Here is a 21373-nt window from a genome sequence, read left to right on the forward strand (position 1 = left end):
CTAAGCCCAAAGACAAGTTCTGTACTTTTAGCCCAGATCAACTTCTATAACAGCTACTGTTACTGTAGGTTTACATATGACTTCAATCACATACCTCAGCAATAAGGATGCTTGAGATCTGAATCTACATGACCTGAACAGTATTTCAAAATGGAAGGTACTTTTAAATATCTAAAGCAATAGCATGTATTAATGCAAAAAATGTATAATAGTAGTAACAATGCAGGTGATCCTGAAACAGCTGCATGACAGACTAGGTATTGTTGATAGGCTTGAGTGGTACCTGAAAGCACAAGTAGTACCAGTGAAACTATAAAGCAACACTAAGAAGAAGGGACTATAAAATTAGGTCATATTTTATTTTGGCTAGCTAAGTCTTTCTGACAATGTCTTGTACATCTAGTGGTAATTTTTACACTCAAGTCCTCAGTGTGAGGGCCTTCCATGGACCTGTTTTTGAGCATAAGGTAACATCAAAAACAGTTCTACGCTAATGATAGAAAACACTTCTGAAAGATATTGCTATTTTTTTCCCCATTTTATGTAGGATGTCAATTCATACATAGAACATTTAGTTCTATTATTTACAATAAACTTGTCATTTACATTCATTGTATTCAATCAGTTCTATCTATAAATGTCTAAATTAGCATCATTCTTTCTACTGCAATCCCAAATGGAAGTGCCTACATATACATCTGCACCTGCTGAGTGATCAAACAGAATTTATTACTACTTATTTCTTTGTGGTATGCCTTGAAATTTTGCAACACACCATGAAGGCCACCTAAAGTACCTACTTTGAAATGTCATTTTAGATGATACTTTAAAGGACACAAACACATAAGATTATTTATTTTAGAAAAAAGCACAAGGCAAAGAAAAAGAGATAGCATTTACAGCAAACACAAAATTATCTTGATACCATAGAAGACATTACACAAAGGAAGAAAATAATTGAAAAATAAAGGAAGTACATTGGTTGAGTTTCAGTTTATAGAAGATAAAGCTTTCAAGAGTCTATATTCCCCCTTTCTAGCTTTTGTTTGTCTCCATCATCTTAGACTTTCAGCCACTCTTTCAGAAAAAGTTAAATAAATTTTTCCCCATCTAAAAGAAATATTTGCTGATAGAAAATCCTTTAGCCTGGGGCTGGTTGAGGAAGGAAAACAAAATAGGAAAACAAAACCCTGCAGTGCAGCTGGATCACTTTAGAGGTTTTTACATGATGCAGCTGAAGCAGCTAAGGACCAAAACAACTGATTCCTTCAGTTCCAAGCTCCCAAAACCTAGCCAGATCTAAACTTTCTGGTTTATTTTCTTATATTGATGGGAATAATTTTTCAGGCTCCTCTCTGAATACACTATTGATCTAGTTAAACAGTTATGGCATCTAGTAGACATATCTAGTAGGCAGAAGCTATAGCACCAAAAAAAACCCCTCATGGTATGAGGGAAAACAGCCAACATCCAGAAAACTGCGTCAGTCTTGCCAGTATGTAAAACACTCCCAAAGGCAATAAGCATCTTCATCTGCTTGTAACATTTCATGAACCTGGGGCTGGTACAAACCTCCAAGGCAGAGAGCACCCTCTCAAGTATTTTCTTTCTTTGTTACTGCCTCAGCATCTGACCTTCTGAAAGGCGAAAAGGACTTTTATTTCACTGCATAGTTATTCACATTTGCTTGTCCTGTTTATTTTGAACTAATTTTGTCAGATAAAATGAGACTGTCAAAAGTAATTCACAAAATACAAGCAAGCATGTACATGCATATATGTATTTATGTGCATGTTAATACCTTTTAAACAGGCAATGATTAATCTTTGCCCTTAAGATGGTATATTTTCTGCCATGAGAGAAAAAATAGATTTGCCGTTATTTGTGGGGAGCTCTTCATAAAACCGTATAATCTACAGTCATGTTTGATTCTGAATTTACAATCTTTAGATGACAGTCAAATTTCTAATTAAGTATGCCAATGAAAAAAAATCTTACCTGCAAATGCTAATAAAAGAGTACTGATAATTAATCCTGATATGCATTCATATTTAAATAAAATGTAATTGCCTAATCCTTTAAAAAGAAACCACTATAAGGGAGTAGGTTGTTCAACAGCATAGTGAAGATAGCTTTTAATCCCATCCAACTGTGTTCAAAATCTTATTCAAGTGTTTTTAAACACCATTTGAAACCACAGCTAGAAATGGGCACGCTAGTTGTATGCTTGATTATCACTATCCTCATTTTAGGCTCAGGCTGATGACACAAGTATCCCTAACGTCTTCTCTCAGCCCTTTTCCAGCCTTCTCATTTTTTTCAAAGGTTCTTCTTTCTGTGCAGCATGATCCTGTGCCAAGTAAAGGGTGTTGATGAACAATTACATGTAGAAAATGAAGGCTGTTTAAACTTTACCAAATTCAAATATGTCTTAAAAGTACATCTGGTTTTCTACAGTAAATTTTGTATTTTAGCAGCTTTAGGTACAAACTGTTCTCAAAAGCACACTTGGGGAATTGCCACGTATAAAAGCATGGTGCTGGGGCCCCTATCACCCCCCGCTCCCCCGCCACCTATTCCTTGCGTTTCAGTGCTCGCCTGACTCTGACTTCACAAACAAGGCATGAGAACTGCTTCCTTTCTGTGCCTTTTCTTCCACTTTGTCTCCATACTTGATAAAAACAACTTCTTAAAGTTACAGAATTAAAGCAAACAAACAAACAAAAGAAAACCCCGTTGAATTCTGTGCAGCAGCTCTGAATAGGATCAATTTCTCTGGCACTACAAACCCACACTTCCTCCAGCGCCATTCCAGGAATAAACATAACTCTTGCTCCAGCAGTTCAGCAGGCAAACTGTAATAAGGCGAGTTCAACAGTTCTCAAATCCACCACCTCACTGCTACTAGGGATAAAGACAAATCCACTGGGAGCAGCAGGTATTAATCTCAGATTAAGTTCTAAATGTAGATGAAAAAGGTGGAGATAAAAGAATGAAAAAACAAGTGACAAACACAGTCAACGGACAGAGGACCAGGTAAGAGGTCAAAAATTCTACAAGCATGTTTCATTTAAAATAACAGTTGTCGTTTAAACTTCTTTAAATAACAAATAAGACCATAATATTTTAGAAGATGATCACCTGCAAATACTATTACTCACTTACAACCTTTCACTCATTACATAATTATGAAAAATATTTTTAAAACACCCCTTCCTATTTTGGTTTCAATAAGTTCTACATGTTTGAAAGTGTCCAAGCTGGTAAAAAATATTTTCCAGTATAGTAGTACAAAATGATAATTTTAATTTTATAATATATAATTAAAATGTAACAATTACAGCTTTGGCATGCAAAACTGAAATTATGAAATACTTCAAGAAAATTCTGGGGGGAAAAAAGCATTTTTATTCCTGTTTGGAATAAATATTTTCAACATTCCTATTTCAATTTATTGAAGAAAATTAGAAGGCTTCATTCTGTTGTAGGTCGATGCTTAAATGAGGAGATACTTGAATGGAATGCTGTGTGGAAAATGTGACATCAGTGCTTCTTGCGCATAATTTCTTTACACTGACCTGGTTCCCTGTGTGTATTAACTCCCTGTGTCTGGGTACGCACAGGCTTGCCACTGCTAGGCACAGGGCACAGGCTTTGCCTTGAGCAAGCAGCACCGGGCTCTGGCCGGGGGCTGTCTCAGTCCTTTCGCCTGGGGTTGGCTTGGCGGACACCTCAGTTTCAGGTCAGCCTGTTTAGCCCTAAGAGCAGCACTTAAACGACCAAGTGGCTATCATTTGACTTGTTTTATTTTTACTTAGCATACTTTTATAGAATTACGTAATAATGCTGTTGACGTAGGTCAGAAAGACTGAATTCAAAGATTTTTGAAACCAAATGCAATGGAACTAGAGTTAAGCCTCAAATTTATTTCAAGGGTACTTGTTTTGCCCTAATAACAGAGAACAATGGTACCTCACATTCCTTTGAAATGTTGGGCACACAATGTACAATGAGCTATTAACTTTTATAGGTTTATTTCTTAAGCAGTGTAATGAATATGTAGATGGTTTGTTAAAAAACCCTGTGCAGAAGAATGAATCTTGCTCTAGAAATCATTTTCCAAGATACCCTTATAGTTTTAAATAGGATCTTCACTATTGTATTGCAACAAAGAAACCTAAATAATTCCTAACTTAATGGAAACATTAGATTACATAATCATCCCTATTAAGGCAATGTTTAATATACCATATGGAAATTATCTGCATTGTTCAAAATTCCATTAAAAATATACAACAAAAAGCTATCCTACTGTCTGGCATTTTACAGCTATGCCAAAAAGTTAATTAATACATGGTTTCAGTGTTTTCAGACAGCGTGCAAACACTTTAAATATGTCTTTAACCTTGTGGATTGATATATATCCTACATATATATATATTTATATATTCCACGTGCATATAATCAAGATCTACACGTATAACATCTATTCATATGATCATACATAATGTATGGGTATGTTTCTACAGATGCTATGCAATACTGGATGTTTTGGTAAGTCAGACTTTATCACAACTTTTGATAAAGAAATTCAGGTATTTCCTAGTGTTTTGCTGATAGAGATGAATTAATTTCTCTCACTGCCACAAAGCCCTAACATCTCCCATTCTGTCCTTCTCCCCCTTTAGTTTTTGCTGTCCCACCCTTTCACTTCTTTTGCATGAGTTATGGTCTGACCCTTCACTTATTTGATTCAGGTCACTCAAGTGGCAGAAAATAAGCAGGACTGGAGGTGGAATGGGGATGTGGGTGAATATTTTTCTGCTGGTTTAGTAACTCACTCAGAGGAGAGACTGTGAGCGTCAGGACATTGCAAGAAAGGCAGTCAGATAACATCAGGAAGCAGCAACAAGGGTTTTTTAGGTGCAGTAAGCCATTTGTTCAGCTAAGCAGTATCAAAAAATCACACTTTCTGAAAGGCTTTCAGGGAAATAAAATAATTCAATGGACAAACCTAGGAAATGTTCCGGCCGTTTTTCTTGATGGTTAATTTAATGTTTATTCTTATTGCTTTCCATGCAGACATTCTTTTTTTCTTAATATTCATCCATTACTTTTCAGTCTTAAACTCTGTACATATTTTTGCATCTTTTCTCATTTGACATCATTTAAAGTGGCTGAGAGCTGTTACCCAAAGGTAAAGTACATGAAGACTAAAGCAACAGGCTGTAATAACTCAAAATGAAGAGGTATTAATGGACTAGTCAATGTATAATCAAACTATAATTATAGGAAGAGCCGAGCACAAACTTGATCTGCTATGCTGCCAGGTTGCTGAATGTGGAGCAACAGCTACTGCAAACAAGTCAGATTTCAAGATACAGTCAGATTTGAGACAAGTAAGTGGGAAAAAAAATCAGTTCTGACCTGAATATAACAAAATATATGGATGTATCTCACATGACCTGTAACATACCATATAAAAGTTCAACACCTTTCTCCTTTCTGCTACTCACTACCACACTGACCCATACCACTGTGGTTTGGTCAAGATGTTCATCTGTACTGTACACACTTGGCCCCGGGCATTCTGGGCATTCAGAGTACAAATACCTGGCAAAACTGCACCACAAATCTTTGTTTCTCTCTGAGTCCTGTGAAGACACAAGGCGCCTAATATAAATAGTACATTTGTTGCTGGGTTTGTCAGAAATGATCTTATCAGCACTCAAAAACACAGGCTATGGGAAGTGTTCTAGCTTTTTCAGTTCTGTTGATTATTCTTGACCACACTACTTTCCACTTGTGTGCAACACAGACTTATCAGTGTACGTCAGCATTAAGAAAGATTATCTATGAATTCTTCATTACCAAAATCCCTCAGAAATATGGACAGTAATGGATCTCGTTGATTCATGCTGAGAAGCTCTCTACTATATCATAACTGTGAAATTGTACTTGTTTAAGTGCAGCTTCAGGACGTATCAAGATATAAAAAGAAAAAATACAATTTTAGAAAAACAAAGAAAGAGAGAAAAGAAAACTGAAATAGGAATAGGCTAATCTTTGTACTTACGAAAAGCTCTATAGAATTCTTCCAGAGTTAGGTGCTTGTCACTATTATAATCATCGTATTTCAGCAAATCGAACACAGAGCAGTCAGACAAATCCTTGCCAAGCTCATCCCGTTTTATTACCTGACAAGAAAATTATAACCATGAAATTACATTTGAGCTCTTAGAGTTCTCTGGTATAATTAATTGTTTCTAATAATCATTTAATAGATCATTTTAAGGTCGCTGTGGGGCAATGAACCGCAACTGTGTAAAGTCAGGGATTTCTAGTTACTTTGTAATCATTTATTGCAGTTTTTAAAGTTAAGACCTTTAGGACAGACTCACTGAGATTACAGAAACAATTTTTAGAACATATATTATATATATAATGGGAATAGACAGAAGCATTATAAAGACGCTGTGAATGATAAAATCTGATTTTACTTTACATGTATAGGAATGGTGATTAAGAAATGCGCAAACATACTTGAGATAATAATTTTCCCAGTACACATGACAATGTCTTTTTCCTCTCAGTCTAATTCCTAACCACAAAATCCAAATCCAGACATTTTCAAAAATAACTAAACTCCTACTACCCTACTAATTGCATCAACTTCTTACAGGCTTTTTGACAAGCCAATTCTCTTCCCAAAAACCTGTCATAAAAGCAGCTGACCTGAAAAGGTTCCTGTTTCTCAATACACTTTGTAAACAGATCATAATTCATAGCTATTAGATTTTTAACTCCAATGAACTTCTCCCAGACATATGTTCTTTAATTTGTGCACCATTTCGCATGAAAGTTTATGTATGTTGTAGACATCTACCTTGATTCTGTCCAAGGAATTTTTAAGATGTTGATAAGCTCAAATATCGAGAATTCTCATTTTACATGGTGCGTGTATTAAAAACATTAACACATAACTGAAAGAACCAAACCTAATGTATCTCCTTGTTGTAATGTTGCACAGTTTAAAGTTTTGTACCAGGCACAGAAAAAAATTAATAACTTTAGTTAATTCCTCTCTAAATAATTACCCTTCCCACCCTCTACCTGCCTTGCAAAATAACTGCAAAACCATTACATTTGTATCATTATACGGTAACTTCTGAAAAATAGGGGATACAGAGGGTTTTGTGTTTCACTTGCTTCTGCAAAGGAATCAGCAGAAATATAAAGGAATGAATTCAGTTATTATTCATGTAAAGACAAAATATCTAAACAAATAACAGAATAAAACGAGCATTAGAGCAAAGAGAAAGGACACAAACATTTTATCCTACCAGAAGTAATCTTCTGTATATTAATATAAAAGCATTATAAAAGATAATAACCTTGGTAGTACATTAGAAACTATGAAAACTATTCACAAAGGAAAATCACCACAAAACCAGCTTCAGCTATTCTTAATTAAAGGTACATACCATGCTACCTGAATACTAGTGCTAGCTACTTCTCATACTTTAAAAGCCTGTTTATTAAGTTCACATTAAACTGAATTAAGGAAAAAAATGAAATAGGATAGATTTTACAGCTGGTACATAAAGGACAAAAATGTAGCCTGTGAAAAATTAATAACTCTAAAACCACTACAAAAATGCAAGTAGTACTAAATATATAGCACTGTGTATTGAAAACTGCACTCTAAGAAGAAATCTCTGAGATTTCAAGGCCATCAAATGTGCTTAAAATCACAGGAAAAAGGAACATTTAGGGTGAGAAGTACTGTTCCTTTGTTTTTCATAAAAGATGCTCTGAAATAGCTTAAAACATTTTTTCCCACTAGCTTCAATTATGCAAATAAGGATTAAACTTTACACCTAAGGTGGTACTATAAAACATTTGTTAAAGCCCAACAGCTGCCACTGTAGTATCATATTTTTTAATTGAATATTAGAGTTTTCAGCTTCAGTTCTGTGAGTTGAAACCTATCTTATGATGCCTTTCATTTATAATTGGTCAATTGTATTTAAAATAACAATAATCTAAAAAAGATTAGCAAAAATTATTGAGATATTTCCAGGAATCATGCTATGGACATATATAATTTATATTCCTGGCAATAATTTAATTTTCATCTTCAGTAAACCCATAATTTTGATTACAGATATAAGATACAATGTTTGTTTATATATACACATCTTTATGTTGGTGTTATACTTCAGGGTTCTTTGGAAAATTGACTCAGCTTTGATAAACCCTCCAAAAATGTCCCTGAGGACAGATTTTAGAAGGTACAGAAGTGATTTCATATCATGTTTGATCTTAAGTATCTGTGATTTGCTGTTAAAAGAGCTGCTCCAGTTTTTACCCCCCAGGAATCCTCTTGCACTGGATCCAGCCAGCTCCCAGCTCTGCAGTGTGATCCGCAGGTCACATTAACTCACTGAGCAAAAGGAAAATTAATCTTTGTGGAGATTTTGGTTGGTTGGTCGGTTAGTTTTTTTCTCTTGAAGGGGTGAGGGATCAATATTCTATCAAAAGAAGTACAACTCAGAAAAGGTGTTAGGGTGCAGGGGTTTCACCTGTTTCTGTGGCAGCCTGCAGTTAGATCAGATTGACTGTGATGTGAAATTACAGCCTCTGTGAAACTCTAGCCAAGCAAAGCCCGGCACTTAACCGAGCCATTAGCAAAAGGGCAGTTGTTCAGCAACGTATGTTAGCACGGAGTAAAATCATAAGGATCAAACTGCCTGTTCAAGCGTCCCTGGCTCATGTGAACCCACTGGCTGAGGAGACCTTTTTCCTCTTGATCTTTACAACTTCTCTTCATGTACCAGTAAAATTCCAAAAAATGGAACATATAACGCCACAATGCAAATATTCCAATGGGGCATGAATAATTGTCAGTATTGGCTGAAGAAATAAGCAGCGTGATTCACAAATAAAGACTGTGAATACTTTTTGTTTCTCTAAATCCTGTCACAACATGGTATTTTAACACCATCTTCTAGAAAATACAGCCTGTCAGACAAATTTATTTTTCATTTTCTTTTAATTATGTAAGGGATTTAATTTACAAAGGCAGCTCTCTAAATATAATAGCTTCTTGTATGTATTTTTTTAATTTCACACCCTGTATCATTACAAGAGAAAACTAATACTATGAATGGAAAATAATGTTAGTGATCACAATACATGAAAAAAAAAAAAGATTTCATTAAGAAATCATCAATGGCTGAAACAAACCAGTGGGCTTTTGGAAGTCTGGGGTCTCATTCCAATCCTTTTTTGATAATTTAAAAATAAATAAGAAAATTGGCAGATGGTATATACTGTTGAGGTGATTAATAATGAGAAGAAGGACAGGGCAGCATATGGAATGAAACAGATTACATGGTAGGATGTTTTCATGAAAAGGATCTGTGTTTTCATACAACCAAATGTAAGGACATTCATCTAAAAATAAGAAGCTAGATCATACCTTAATGAGGACAAATTGGCCTTGGAAAGGATTTTATTTGAAAAAGAGGCAGGATTAGCTGTGGATAAGGAAGTCGCTCAAATTCCAGGATGATTCTGTGGCCTAACCAAGCAGTATGTTTTTTTGAAGTGTAACAAGGTAACTGTAACAAGCCATGCTGGAACTGACACTGAAACACAACATTCAGTTTCGACTTGCATATACTAAAACTTAATGCTGAGAGACTAGAAGGGAACTTTTCAAGTTAGAAAGAATACATAAAAGTAATTGGAAGCCTGCTGAAAACACTTTACATTAAAAGAGCTGAGAGAAATCAATCGTTATAGGTTTGGGGTTTTGGTTTTTGGGGTTTTGTTTCTGGTTGGATTTTTTTGTTTGTTTGTTTTTCCTCTTTTTTTAAAGGGAGACTAAGAATGGACCATATCACATTCTATTAGTACTTTCACAGGGTGGGGAGAAATATGGATATTTCAATTTGGAAAACAAAAGTTAATAGGACAGGGAAAATGAATAACATCTCTAAAACAAAAAAAAAGGAAAAGCTACAGGAACAATTAACCTTGAATCCTGGGACTTTTTGGTTCTCCTTGATGTTTTCAAATCAAGGCTGCACACTTCCTTGTAGACCTTTTTTGCTTCAGCCAATTTTCTTTTGCTTTCAGCCAATATGGTTTTTTAATTAAAACTGTAGGACAAATAGAATAAAATTCTATGTCTATGAGACACAAGTTAGACCAGATGATAATGTATCATAGATGATCTAACAATGTGCCTTAAGTTTTAAATTCTATTAATCTCTGTCCATGGAGGAAAGAAGAGTAAAATTCAAGAAAACTGATTTCTGAGCCAATTCTTTAAGCCCAGCTTGTCTACTCCTTGATTAAATTAAACAGACAGTAATTAGTTAGGGAAGCAGGATAGTAACAGGCAAAGTTTTAGTAAGTCACATGCTAGAAATTTTTAGCTAGAAAATTCTTACTATAAAGGTTTAAACCTAATTAAGGTGATCTGCACAATTTTATGATTGTGCCATATAAGTCATACATGAGACTGTTCAATTTCAGACTTCTGAGCTAAAAATTCACACCACAAATATTTATGCTTACAAATTTTACTTTACATTTCCATACAGTGAAGTATTTACTTTCCATGTTGTGAAGAGGTAAAAGGTAAACCATACAGCAAAACTGCTGCTCTGTTTATGGCTCATTGTGAAAACCTTAAACACAGAAAACTTAGAAACTTACCTAAATTTTCAAACTAAATATGGATTTTCTAAACTATAAACCTTATCCTTGAAAACTAAAGGCTCTTTGAAACATAGAGGACAGATTCATACTATTTGGAAAATACTGTATGTTTTAAAGATATAGCACATAATTGTTTATTTCCTGTTAAACAGCATACAGTTAGCTGTTCAAAACCTCGCAGGAATTTAGTCAGTCCTCTGACTTTTAGGAGACTGGGAAAGGTAATCTGATTAAAAATTACAAACTGCATGTCAGAACGGGTTGTTTCATTCATTTCAATTTGATTTCTGACAGCCACAATGAAAATTCTGCAGGTTTTATGAAACTAGATCACAAATAACACATTTCCTCTATTACTCTACCTTACAATCTTTTTTTTTCGCTTGCCAGTGATTAATGTTGTCTACGTACTTCCCTAAATAAAAACCTACAAAAATACAACTATAAACAGAAACTTCCATTACAGTGTATATGTTGGTTCAGTTAATGTGTGCTCACCTTGCCTAAGAGCAAGTACCCCATCACAACAGTACCACTGAGTGCTTGATCTAGAGTACATCAAACACCAGACATGTGGGAACTGTGCTTCAAATTAATCCTGACTCCAGCAGAGGGTTCAGTTACCTTGTTACGCCATCTTCCACACAATATAACTTTGTGGAAATTAAAATATTTGATCAATAAAATTAATAATAAAGGTTGGTAAACTGTTCCTTGCTTTAACTTCTCTTAACCCAGTTAAATCAGTATTCTTACAGCTTACCCACATGTTCTGTAAGGCAGCAACATCATCCTTTGTTTGGTATCTATAGCAGAGTGTTATTTTCTGGAATTTGAGGTAGTGTAAGTAAAGATGTAGGACCCGTGCATCACAGAACTGATCATGACACAGAGATCCCTGAGCTAACAGAGATCTGAACTAGTAAACCCATACAAGAGTGGTATGTAAAGGCATGGACTTAACTACAGTTAAGGGTATTATCTCAATATTGTCCCATAGTGAGTTATGCTACCCAGATATGAGGTTTCTCTCTGCAAACTACTCCATCGAGAGTCACACTTCCCTGTCTTTCCACTTCCACACTTGGCAGGCAGAAGACCTAATCTAACTCACAAGATGTAAATACATCCTTAAACGTCTGCAAATATAATGCTGAAGTTGTAGGTGTCCAGCCCACAGTACAGCACCAGAATAGGCATTAGGACCACATAGATGGCATGCATAAAATTCTGCATCTCAGAATTAGACCCAGAACTAACAGCACCCTGAGCCTGTGGCTTTGGAGTTAACCAACAGAAAACAATGTCGACACGAGTGCAAACAAGACCCTGCACCATTATATGTTGTGTCCAGTTTCAGTTGGCACCAGCCTCGGACCTACCCAGGAGATGAAGCTGGGTCCAGCTCCCTTCTCAGCCTGTTGCTACGTTTCAAAGGACATAGCTTCATGGGACAGAATTCAGGAATCGTTGAGCCAGAGAGAAATAACTGAAGGAGCATAACTGCTTGGCCTAACCTCGAGGTAATTGGCTAGAGAGGGATATTCCAGGTAATGCCGCTTCAGAAACTGCTTCTTCTATATTTTGCATTAGCAAACCACAATATTTTGCCCACACGATCTGGTGTCTAAGGTCCTCTTGTCTAAACATATTTTTTCTCAGACTTCAGGCATGGGCTTTGTTCCTAGCCAGAAACTGAGAAATTAGTCTCTGCAAGATCATCTAGCAGTTAGATTTTGCAATGCTTTCACACCTCTGAGGATCCTAAATGCTCCATTTGGACTCAAGAAATACTTCAAAGCTGTCTTCTACCCAGGTATATGAAATATTCACGTTTTGTAAATAGATACACTAGGTACTGATCTAATACCTAGCTACAGGGTATTTTAAATTTTTAAATCATTTTAAAAGTTATTCATAGCCCTTTTTTTCATTAGATGTCATTGCAGTAGCTAAATAACTAAACTATAATCCAGCAGAGTAACTGAATTACCCATTACACAAGAAAACAATGGGAAGTGCAGAATTCTACTTGATAAAAGCAAAGGCAGCAAACACTGATCAGGGTGTCAGGGTTCAGTACTACGATCACAGAGTTTGTAAGCTGTATCTCACTACTAATCCCCAAAAAGTTCTTTCCCCCCAATTTTAAAATTTCATGTAGTATTCTTATCTTGAATCTAGAACTGAATAGTGCATGTTCAGTCTTTCTAAGATTAGTGATAGCAAAAATGGGTAATACAACCTAAATAATAAGCCATTCCTAACAGGCAGAAAATAAATAGAACTATAGCTTAACATGCAAAATATGCTTCTGCCTATGCCACATGTAGGAAAAACCAAAGCTGATTAAAAATTACAAAAGAAGAACTAGGCTTATTATACCTTCTCTCAGTTCCAAGTCCTCCAAATAACACATGGTAATAACACGAAGATGCAAAATCAAAAGTCACAAAGGTAAAAATTCAAAGTCCAGGGCTCCATTAAGTATTTTGATCAGAGTTTCAGAAATGAATGCTGACAGAAAAGATGCAATTTGCATTAGTTGTAGCTGTATTAACACATGCCACAAAGTATCAGCTAGTATGAAGTGCAAAAGTATTATCATTAATACAGAAATAAAACCAGAGGTTTGGTTTGTATTGTTTTCTTTCAGACCTCAGTGGCACAACATAGGCAACACAGTTTAGGAATCTTAATCTTGGAAGGAAAAATGGAGCCATATTTCAGGCCAAGTTGTTGCATAAAAAAGGACACATATCTGTTCTCAAGTCACAAAAAAGCAGCAGTTTGTTAGCAAACATAATAAATGACAGTGATTGAGGCAAATCTGAGAAAAAAAGAACTTAATGAATAAACAGCAGGAAGAAACTAAATAAAATGTTATCTTACCTATACATTTAGCAGCAATTAATGGTGTATGAAACAAACCAATTAAATGTATAATTCCCTCAGATCACTTTTTTTAAAAAAAGATGATATATAGTAACCAAGTCCTTCACAGATACATCTCTACGCATCTACAGAGAGTGCATTCTCTTAAAGGTACGGCATATTCCTAGATGCCCCGATAAGAACACATCCCTACACACAGCCATACAGACAACCATACTTCATTTCCTACTTAAAGTTTGTTTCTGTTTTAGTACACTTTACAGAAGAACTTCTGAATTGATGCTTTAGATAAAGGTAATATATAGTTAGATACACACCCCTACACCCCGAGCTTGCGTTTCTTTACACACACATGGATATGTAACACTATTCAAAGGTTCAATACACTTTAAGAGAAATCTGTATTTATGATGTCACCTAAAATTGGAGTATATTAAACTGATACGTGAAAATGACATATTTAATCTTACTGTATTTCCCACAACTTCACTTCTTATTCCTTGAAACAATGACGAATTTAGTACATGAGGGTGAGCGGTTAATTTGGCTGTTTCTTATTTGTGTTTGGTCTGGCTAACTGGAATTAAATGACACCAAGAAAATGTCAAAATAAAATACAGAGGTAAGGATGACTTTTTATAAAAATGTAACATATTCTCATTTGCCCTATGTTGACCTCACAAATAACAAATATATCCAGGTATTTGAGATTATAGATAAATAAGGATGCTAAATTCATTGACTCCAGAAAATAGATCATTAAAAAGTTGGAAAGGAAGAGGAATATTTATCATGATTATTATTATATATTCAACTTGCTTTCAAACTATGCCACTTTCCTGTAAAATTTTGTTTTCTTAGTTCAGTACGATAAATAAATAAATACAAGGAAAGCAGCTCTCAGTCTAATCAAGTATAGATTATTTCACTTTCACACACTGAAGGTACTTGAATTTCACTGCTGAGCAAGATGAAATATTCTTAGAACTTATGTACCCCCCTTCACTGATGGTAACCAGAAAAAGCTTACTGTCTGTAAAATGGCAATTCCACCATACAGGAATAACTGCATCCTCCCTGGAAGACACACATTTTATTCCCATGTCTCCCCGTATCACTTCTGTTCTTTCTCTTTGATACAGTAAAAACAATATAGTCAAGCAGTTCGCAGTGATAGAAACACTAACATTCCATTTATAACTTTGTATTTAATTCTAATTTGGTTTTGCATAAGGTAAAAGAAAATAAACAAGTGAGCATCTTAACTGAATATTCATTGCTAACCAGGAGAATCAATTATCTACCTTTAGTTTGGATTAATTTAAATTATTTTAAAACCAAACCAAATCCTTCAAGGAACCATCCCCTTTTACCAGAAATCATGTAAATATATTGCATTTGTGTTAGGTCAGCAGCGAAGAAGATGATGAAAATTCTGCCTGTTTCATAGCCCACGCTTTTGGAAGGGTGATTACACTTTCCAATAAGTACCTACCTCTCAGAACCGAGTGGTCTGAAAGGTTAACTTCATCAGTAAGTCCTTCCAAGTCAAGCCACATCTGACTTGCTAATATAGGATTTGAAAACTAGAACATTAAATTATTTCAGCTCAGCAGCAAAAGCAGTCAAGTCAAAGAAAAATATTCACTTCGCCTGCATGGAGCTACATAAGCCCACTGCTTTTCTGTCTTCATTGCAGACTGCCTTGTCTGACATTTACACTGTCTAATGGAGTTATAATTATTTTAACTGTTATTCTCCATTAGACTACAGAGCCATGAAAAAAATTACACCTAGTTGCCAGAATTGTTCAAATAAAAGAAAAAAAATTGCCTGACAATTCTTAATTTATTGTTACAACACCTGAAGCATTTTTTTTAAATTATATCGCTATTTGAAATAGCTTTTTAAAATAAAAATCAATATTTTTGCTTTTTCTGGAGAGAAACATTCATTTCCTTGCATCAAGATGCAAATAGAAGAAACTTATGATTTCTGATCCAAAATACATCGCAGAAATTGCAGTGTTGCTGTCACCATTTCCAATTTCCAACTGATTAATTTCAATTTGACATTAGGTAGGGTGACTATATGGACACCTATGAGATAATACAATGCAATCCAAGAGCCTCATTGCACAGCAAGATCGAGGAGATATAAAATTTAAGAAGCACTAAAACCTGCAGTTCAATATTCATGTGAACATAAATTAACTTCAGAAACTCTTGTTGTTTTCTACAAGTACATTATATATTTCATATTCCCTTAACATGATTAAATTTAAAATGCAGAAAGGCACTATTACTTATGACAGGTCAGCAGATTTCAAAATTTTGGCTTTATTCTGAGCACAACTGACAAAAATTCTAATCCTGAGAAAGTTTTCAAGAGTACGGTAATGTCTCCCTGTGGTGGGCTCCCCTGGCTGGATGGCAGGTGCCCACCAAAGCTGCTATATCACTATCCTCAGCTGGGCAGGGGAGAGAAAATATAAGGGAAGGCTCGTCAGTTGAGGTAAGGACAGAGAGAGATCATTTAGCAATTCACATCAAGAGCAAAAAAGACTTGAATTTGGGAAAAAATAATTTAATTTATTACCAATCAAATCAGAGTAGTAGGATAATAAGAAATAAAACTAAATCTTAAAAATCACCTTCCCCCCACCCCTCCTCCTTCCTCCCAGGTTTAACTTCACTCCCAGTTTTCTCTACCTCCCCCAAAGCAGCACAGAGGGATGGGGATGGGGCCTGTGGTCAGTTCATCACACGTCATTTCTGCTGCTCCTTCCTCCTCAGGAGGAGAATTCCTCACACTCCTCCCCTGCTCCAGCATGCGGTCCCTCCCACAGGGGAGAGTCCTCCACAAACTTCTCCAACACATGTCCTTCCCACGGGCTGTTCTTCACAAACCACACCCACGTGGGTCCCCCCACGGGCTGCAGCCCTTCGGGAGCAGCCGGCTCCAGCGTGGGTCCCCCGTGGGGTCACAGGTCCTGCCAGCAAACCCGCCCCAGCCCGGGCTCCTCTCTCCGTGGGGCCGCAGGTCCTGCCAGGGGCTGCTCCAGCGTGGGCTGCCCACGGGTCACAGCCTCCTTTGGGCATCCACCTGCTCCAGCGTGGGGTCCCCACGGGCTGCGGGTGGGATCTGCTCCAGCGTTAACCCCCACGGGCTGAGGGCACAGCCGGCCTCCCCATGGGCTTCCCCTGGGGCTGCAGGGGAGCCTCTGCTCCGGCCCTGGAGCACCCCCTGCCCCTCCCCCTGTGCCGGCCTGGGGGGCTGCAGGGCTGCTCCGCTCACATGTAGTCACTCCTCCCCCCTTCTGCTGCTGTGCAGCAGTTCTTCTCATCCTTCTTAAATGTGTTGTCACACAGGTGCCAACAGTCACTGATGGGCTCGGCCTTGGCCAGCGGCAGGTCTGACGTGGAGCCGGCTGGCAGGGGCTCCATGGGACACAGGGGCTTCTCACAGAAGCCACCCCTGTAGCCCCCGCAGCTACCAAACCCTTGCCACACAAACCAAATACACTCCCATTCAGCCTTGGGGAAGTTTAAAGACCTTTCTAATGTTCCTCCACCACCCCCACCCTTTCCCCCTCAATAACCACGTTCTCAGGAACCTTCATGGGCCCAGCATTCCCCCAGTGGCACAGACCTCTCCCACTGTGAGTCAGTATGCTCTAGACAGCGTATTCAAGATGAGGTCTTTTTGTTTCTTTTCTTCTACTACAGGAATTCCAATTTTAAGAAATACTGATAGCTATCATATACACTAAGGGCAGAGGAGAGCACGAGTCTAATCCCACCTTTCAACACAATTTTGATTTATCAAGCTTTTATGCTCAACAACAACAAAAAAAACTTTCACTGGGCTAAACCACAGGAGGATAAAAAGTGTCAAGTTTTCAACAATCAAGGACACTGCTCTGAAAAAAATGTGCTTCATTTGAAGATATTGGTCTAAGTTCTTTTTGTTCGTCATCTTGTTTTAAGACTTCAGAGAGAACCAAGTCACATGGTTTGTTTTCAGCAAACGTGCAAGCTAGAATCTTCCTCCATCAGATGAAGGCAAGGATTTGCAAATACTGAGATTATACAGGAGCTGGGTTCTTACTGCAAAGCCGCACAATATTCTGTGTTGCACAAAGATGACTCAGTGTTTCCTTTTCTCATGTGAAAGAGACATAAAGGTTCTTAGCTGAAGTTCCTGCTATCGAGAAGGATTCACAGGAAACAGTTATAGCTTCTGGTTTTTTCTTCTCTGTTCAAACTGACTAAGAAAACATTTCTGAGGGCAACAGGTTAGTTCATCATGGCTCTCATCAAAGCAGAATAACAAACTACACAGCCTAGTAATGAACTCATTTAACCTTATTCTGTAGGTTTGAGTAATCTGATGTTTCTGTAACAAATTTTAGCAAAACTGCAAAACACCATGTTTGAGTTTTAAGGTTGTTTGACCTGTTTCGATACCCCTGAAAAAACATAACTGTAAAGTTGGCATTATAAATTATTTTTTATAGAAATAATTATGTGGGGAAAGTATGTATAGAGAGTTTGAAAACACTATAATCGAAGATTTTTATTTTTAAAAAAACTATGTTTGGCACAAAGGAAAAAAAGGAAAGAAAAAAGTATACATGTAGTAACTGAATACAGAATAATTGTTTCTTCATACAAACCTGGAAATTCTACAAAGTATTTTTGATACTGACGTTCAGCACTAGTATTTTAGTCCTGATCTTCTAATGAAAAAGAGAATGATTCACTCATAATTAGATAATGGATTTGTAGTGGTAAAAGTGTTCAGCTATTTTCCAGTAGTTATATGAGGGCTATGGCAACAAAATCAAGCTATTTTAAAGTGATAAAATAAAGATTTAAAACTCAGTTTCTTAGATTGCCAACCTATACACTAATCACTATCACATTTTTTCATGTGCTGGTGATATTTATCTATAAGCGTTACATAAAATTTGCACATCTATACCCGAGTCCTATGTATCTTTCGTATTCACATAGCTTATTCACATAAAAAGTTTTATTTGTAAAATATATACAGGCATCATATTAGCTCGATAGCTGAAGTTCTGAAAGAGTCTTAAAAAATAGCAGGAAAACCCAATCTTAAAAATATATGATTTTTCTATGCTTTATACTTTTTTTTGAAACATGTAATTTATTATTTGAAATGATACCTTTATTTTCATGTAGCCTCTGGTCCTGAAAATTGCCACTAACATTTTAGAAGTTAACTGTATGGTAATGATAACTCCAGCCTAATACTGTAAGTATCATATATTCACTTGTACATATTTCTCAAGACTGCCATGCAACGGAAAATAACGGATAATGATCAAGAGTAAGATTTGTTAGATGCCACATGTTGAATTTTGAAGTGGTTGCCTAGTATTAGACTCATTAATATAGTTCAGCCGAGATTAGGTTTCTCAAACACAGACATTATCTACTAAATCAAAGTACGTGTGCCCTAACAACAGTCTTTAATTGAGTTAACCCTTCCAGGTAGATTAAAGCTAGTGCTGTCATGCCTACCAGAGAATCAATTACTGGTTTAGACCTGTAATTAATTAAATCTTGTTGTTTAGAGACTACCATGAACTCTCTTTCCAAGACCACTTCTGTACTTATCTAGTCCTAAACTGCATAAAGCAATAATGCTTGTTCAGTGTTGCAGAAGTGATTTAAAATATCATTTTAATAGTTTTAAACCTCTAAAATATATCTGTACAGTTGGCCTTCATGATAGCATGCTGTGGATAATAAAATCACTCATGGTCAAAGCAACGTATAGCGTTGTAATCCCCTACAGCATATCCCAAAGCACAATATTCAGAGTTCTAAATAATCACTGTAGAATCTCTAAATAATTCAGTTTTTCCAAAATTCTTGAATGAAGTTTTTTACCTCAGAGACTCACATATATTTTCTGAAGTGAGAGCATCCTAAAACATAACATTCCACATGTGTAAGTCCTGACAAAGACAACTGAATATTTACCGTGCTAATGGAAATAACATCTAAATCTTACCAGAGATAATTCATTAGTGTCCAGAAGTCCATTGTTGTCTGAGTCAAAAGATCTAAACATCTGATCTACAAGAAGCTTCTTTAAAGCCATTTTCTCATCAATGATTTTATCTTTTGATTGTACAATGTATCTCCGATTTTGTAGATCCAGTAACATATTTTTCACTTTGGTGTATTCAGTAGGCTTGCATTTATCCCCTGAAAAGACAATAAACAAGACAAGTTTATTTTGAATTTGATTTCTTATTAAAAGTAATTTAAAAAAATAATTGTAAAAACAGAGAGCATTAATTTCTTATAACAGTACCAACAGGGTTGCTTTACAAGGTAAGGAATTTGATCTGCGGTAGTTCAATTCATACCATTTCCCTTGTCTAGTCTTCAGATTAAGGCCAAAAATTACTGCACGTTTAGATACTTTCTTAATAAAACATTTCCTGTGTATGGAAACTGAGGAAAGTTTTAATTGTTTCCAAGCCTGTACTTTTAGATCATTCTGGAAAAGTGCATCTGAAGATATTTTTTTTTTTAACTTTTACCTTTGGTAAAGCATTTCATATAAACTTTCATAAAATGAATACTGCGATGTAACGTTGGCAACAAAACCTGCAAATATGATAGAAAATGATACTTTATAAAGAATACATTTCACAATCATGTTTGACTTCAGAAATAACACTTGAATGCTCATAAGCTATCTCAACCTTTTAATTTACTGGACATAACAAACTTATTTGAGCAAGAGAAGGCGGGATTGCCTGAAGAAGAGAAAGGATATCTTTAACAAGATCTAGTTTATTCTTCTCATTATCCAGTCTTTTACAAAGTGGAAATTGCTACAGCAGATGTCCTACATACAGTGATTATAATCACTACTTATTCTAAGCCAAAGCACAATATAGTGTACGTTTGGCACTCGCTTACATCAGTTGTGTATTTTAAACTGAACAGAGAAACAGTTCAGAAGTTTTTGGTTTTATTAAGATAACTTTAGCATTTCAGAAGTTTTTTGGTACAATGAGATACGTAGATGTGGACCAGCAAAAATACCATGTATTTGTTGTTAACATATCTTTACAGTTTGCTACTACTACAGTTAACTTTGAGTAGTGAATTCAAGGCTGGAGCAATACAATGATTAGCAAAGAAAGCTATGTTAGATCCTTTTTAGGTATTAAGATGAAAATGCAAGTAATAATGAGGAACAACTATCACACAAACTGCTTATAGGTACTCGTTCTGTTTTGCAAGTGGGTCCCATTTAAAAAAATATCTAATTTACAGGTATGAGACTGGAGTTTATTATTTTGGTGTATTTAATGGTATATGCATTATGGTGACCATACCACTATGTACACCTTCATCACCATTTCTTCAAGCAGAGAGAAAAAGTTCCTAAATGCTTGTCACTATCCTAGTGAGACTCGGATCTAGAAGAGAAGGTGTCCTGTGATAAAAGTTAAATCACAGAAGCAGACAAAATAGTTTTAGGAATCAAAATGACTCTAGCATTTTTTTTTCCCTTCTAAAAGCCATGGCTTGTTATGTAGCTATCCAAAAATCCCAACTGAAGTAACAAATTTGCATGTTTCTCCTTATCTGGCAGAGGCATGGAGATTGAGGACATACAATTTATAGGGGTTGATTTCTACATGACAGCTTTTCAGGGATCTAATGCAGAAATACTCTGGTAGGGA

The 21373-nt window shown here is 36.1% G+C and overlaps 1 protein-coding gene across 4 annotated transcripts in view; it reads right to left on the reverse strand.

The window, feature by feature from the left end:
• The window catches only part of FSTL5 (follistatin like 5), a 322297-nt gene that overhangs the window by 134985 nt on the left and 165939 nt on the right, over window positions 1–21373 (reverse strand). For all 4 annotated transcript variants that reach the window (XM_055797132.1, XM_055797130.1, XM_055797131.1 and 1 more), the window contains exons 5-6: window positions 19678–19874; window positions 6077–6197 (exon numbers count right to left, since the gene is read on the reverse strand). In XM_055797132.1, coding sequence (XP_055653107.1) covers window positions 6077–6197; window positions 19678–19874 — 318 coding nt within the window. The remainder of the gene's footprint in view (window positions 1–6076; window positions 6198–19677; window positions 19875–21373) is intronic.

Source organism: Falco peregrinus, chromosome 2 (genome assembly GCF_023634155.1).
Source record: "Falco peregrinus isolate bFalPer1 chromosome 2, bFalPer1.pri, whole genome shotgun sequence".
In the NCBI taxonomy this organism is placed as follows: Eukaryota; Metazoa; Chordata; class Aves; order Falconiformes; family Falconidae; genus Falco; species Falco peregrinus.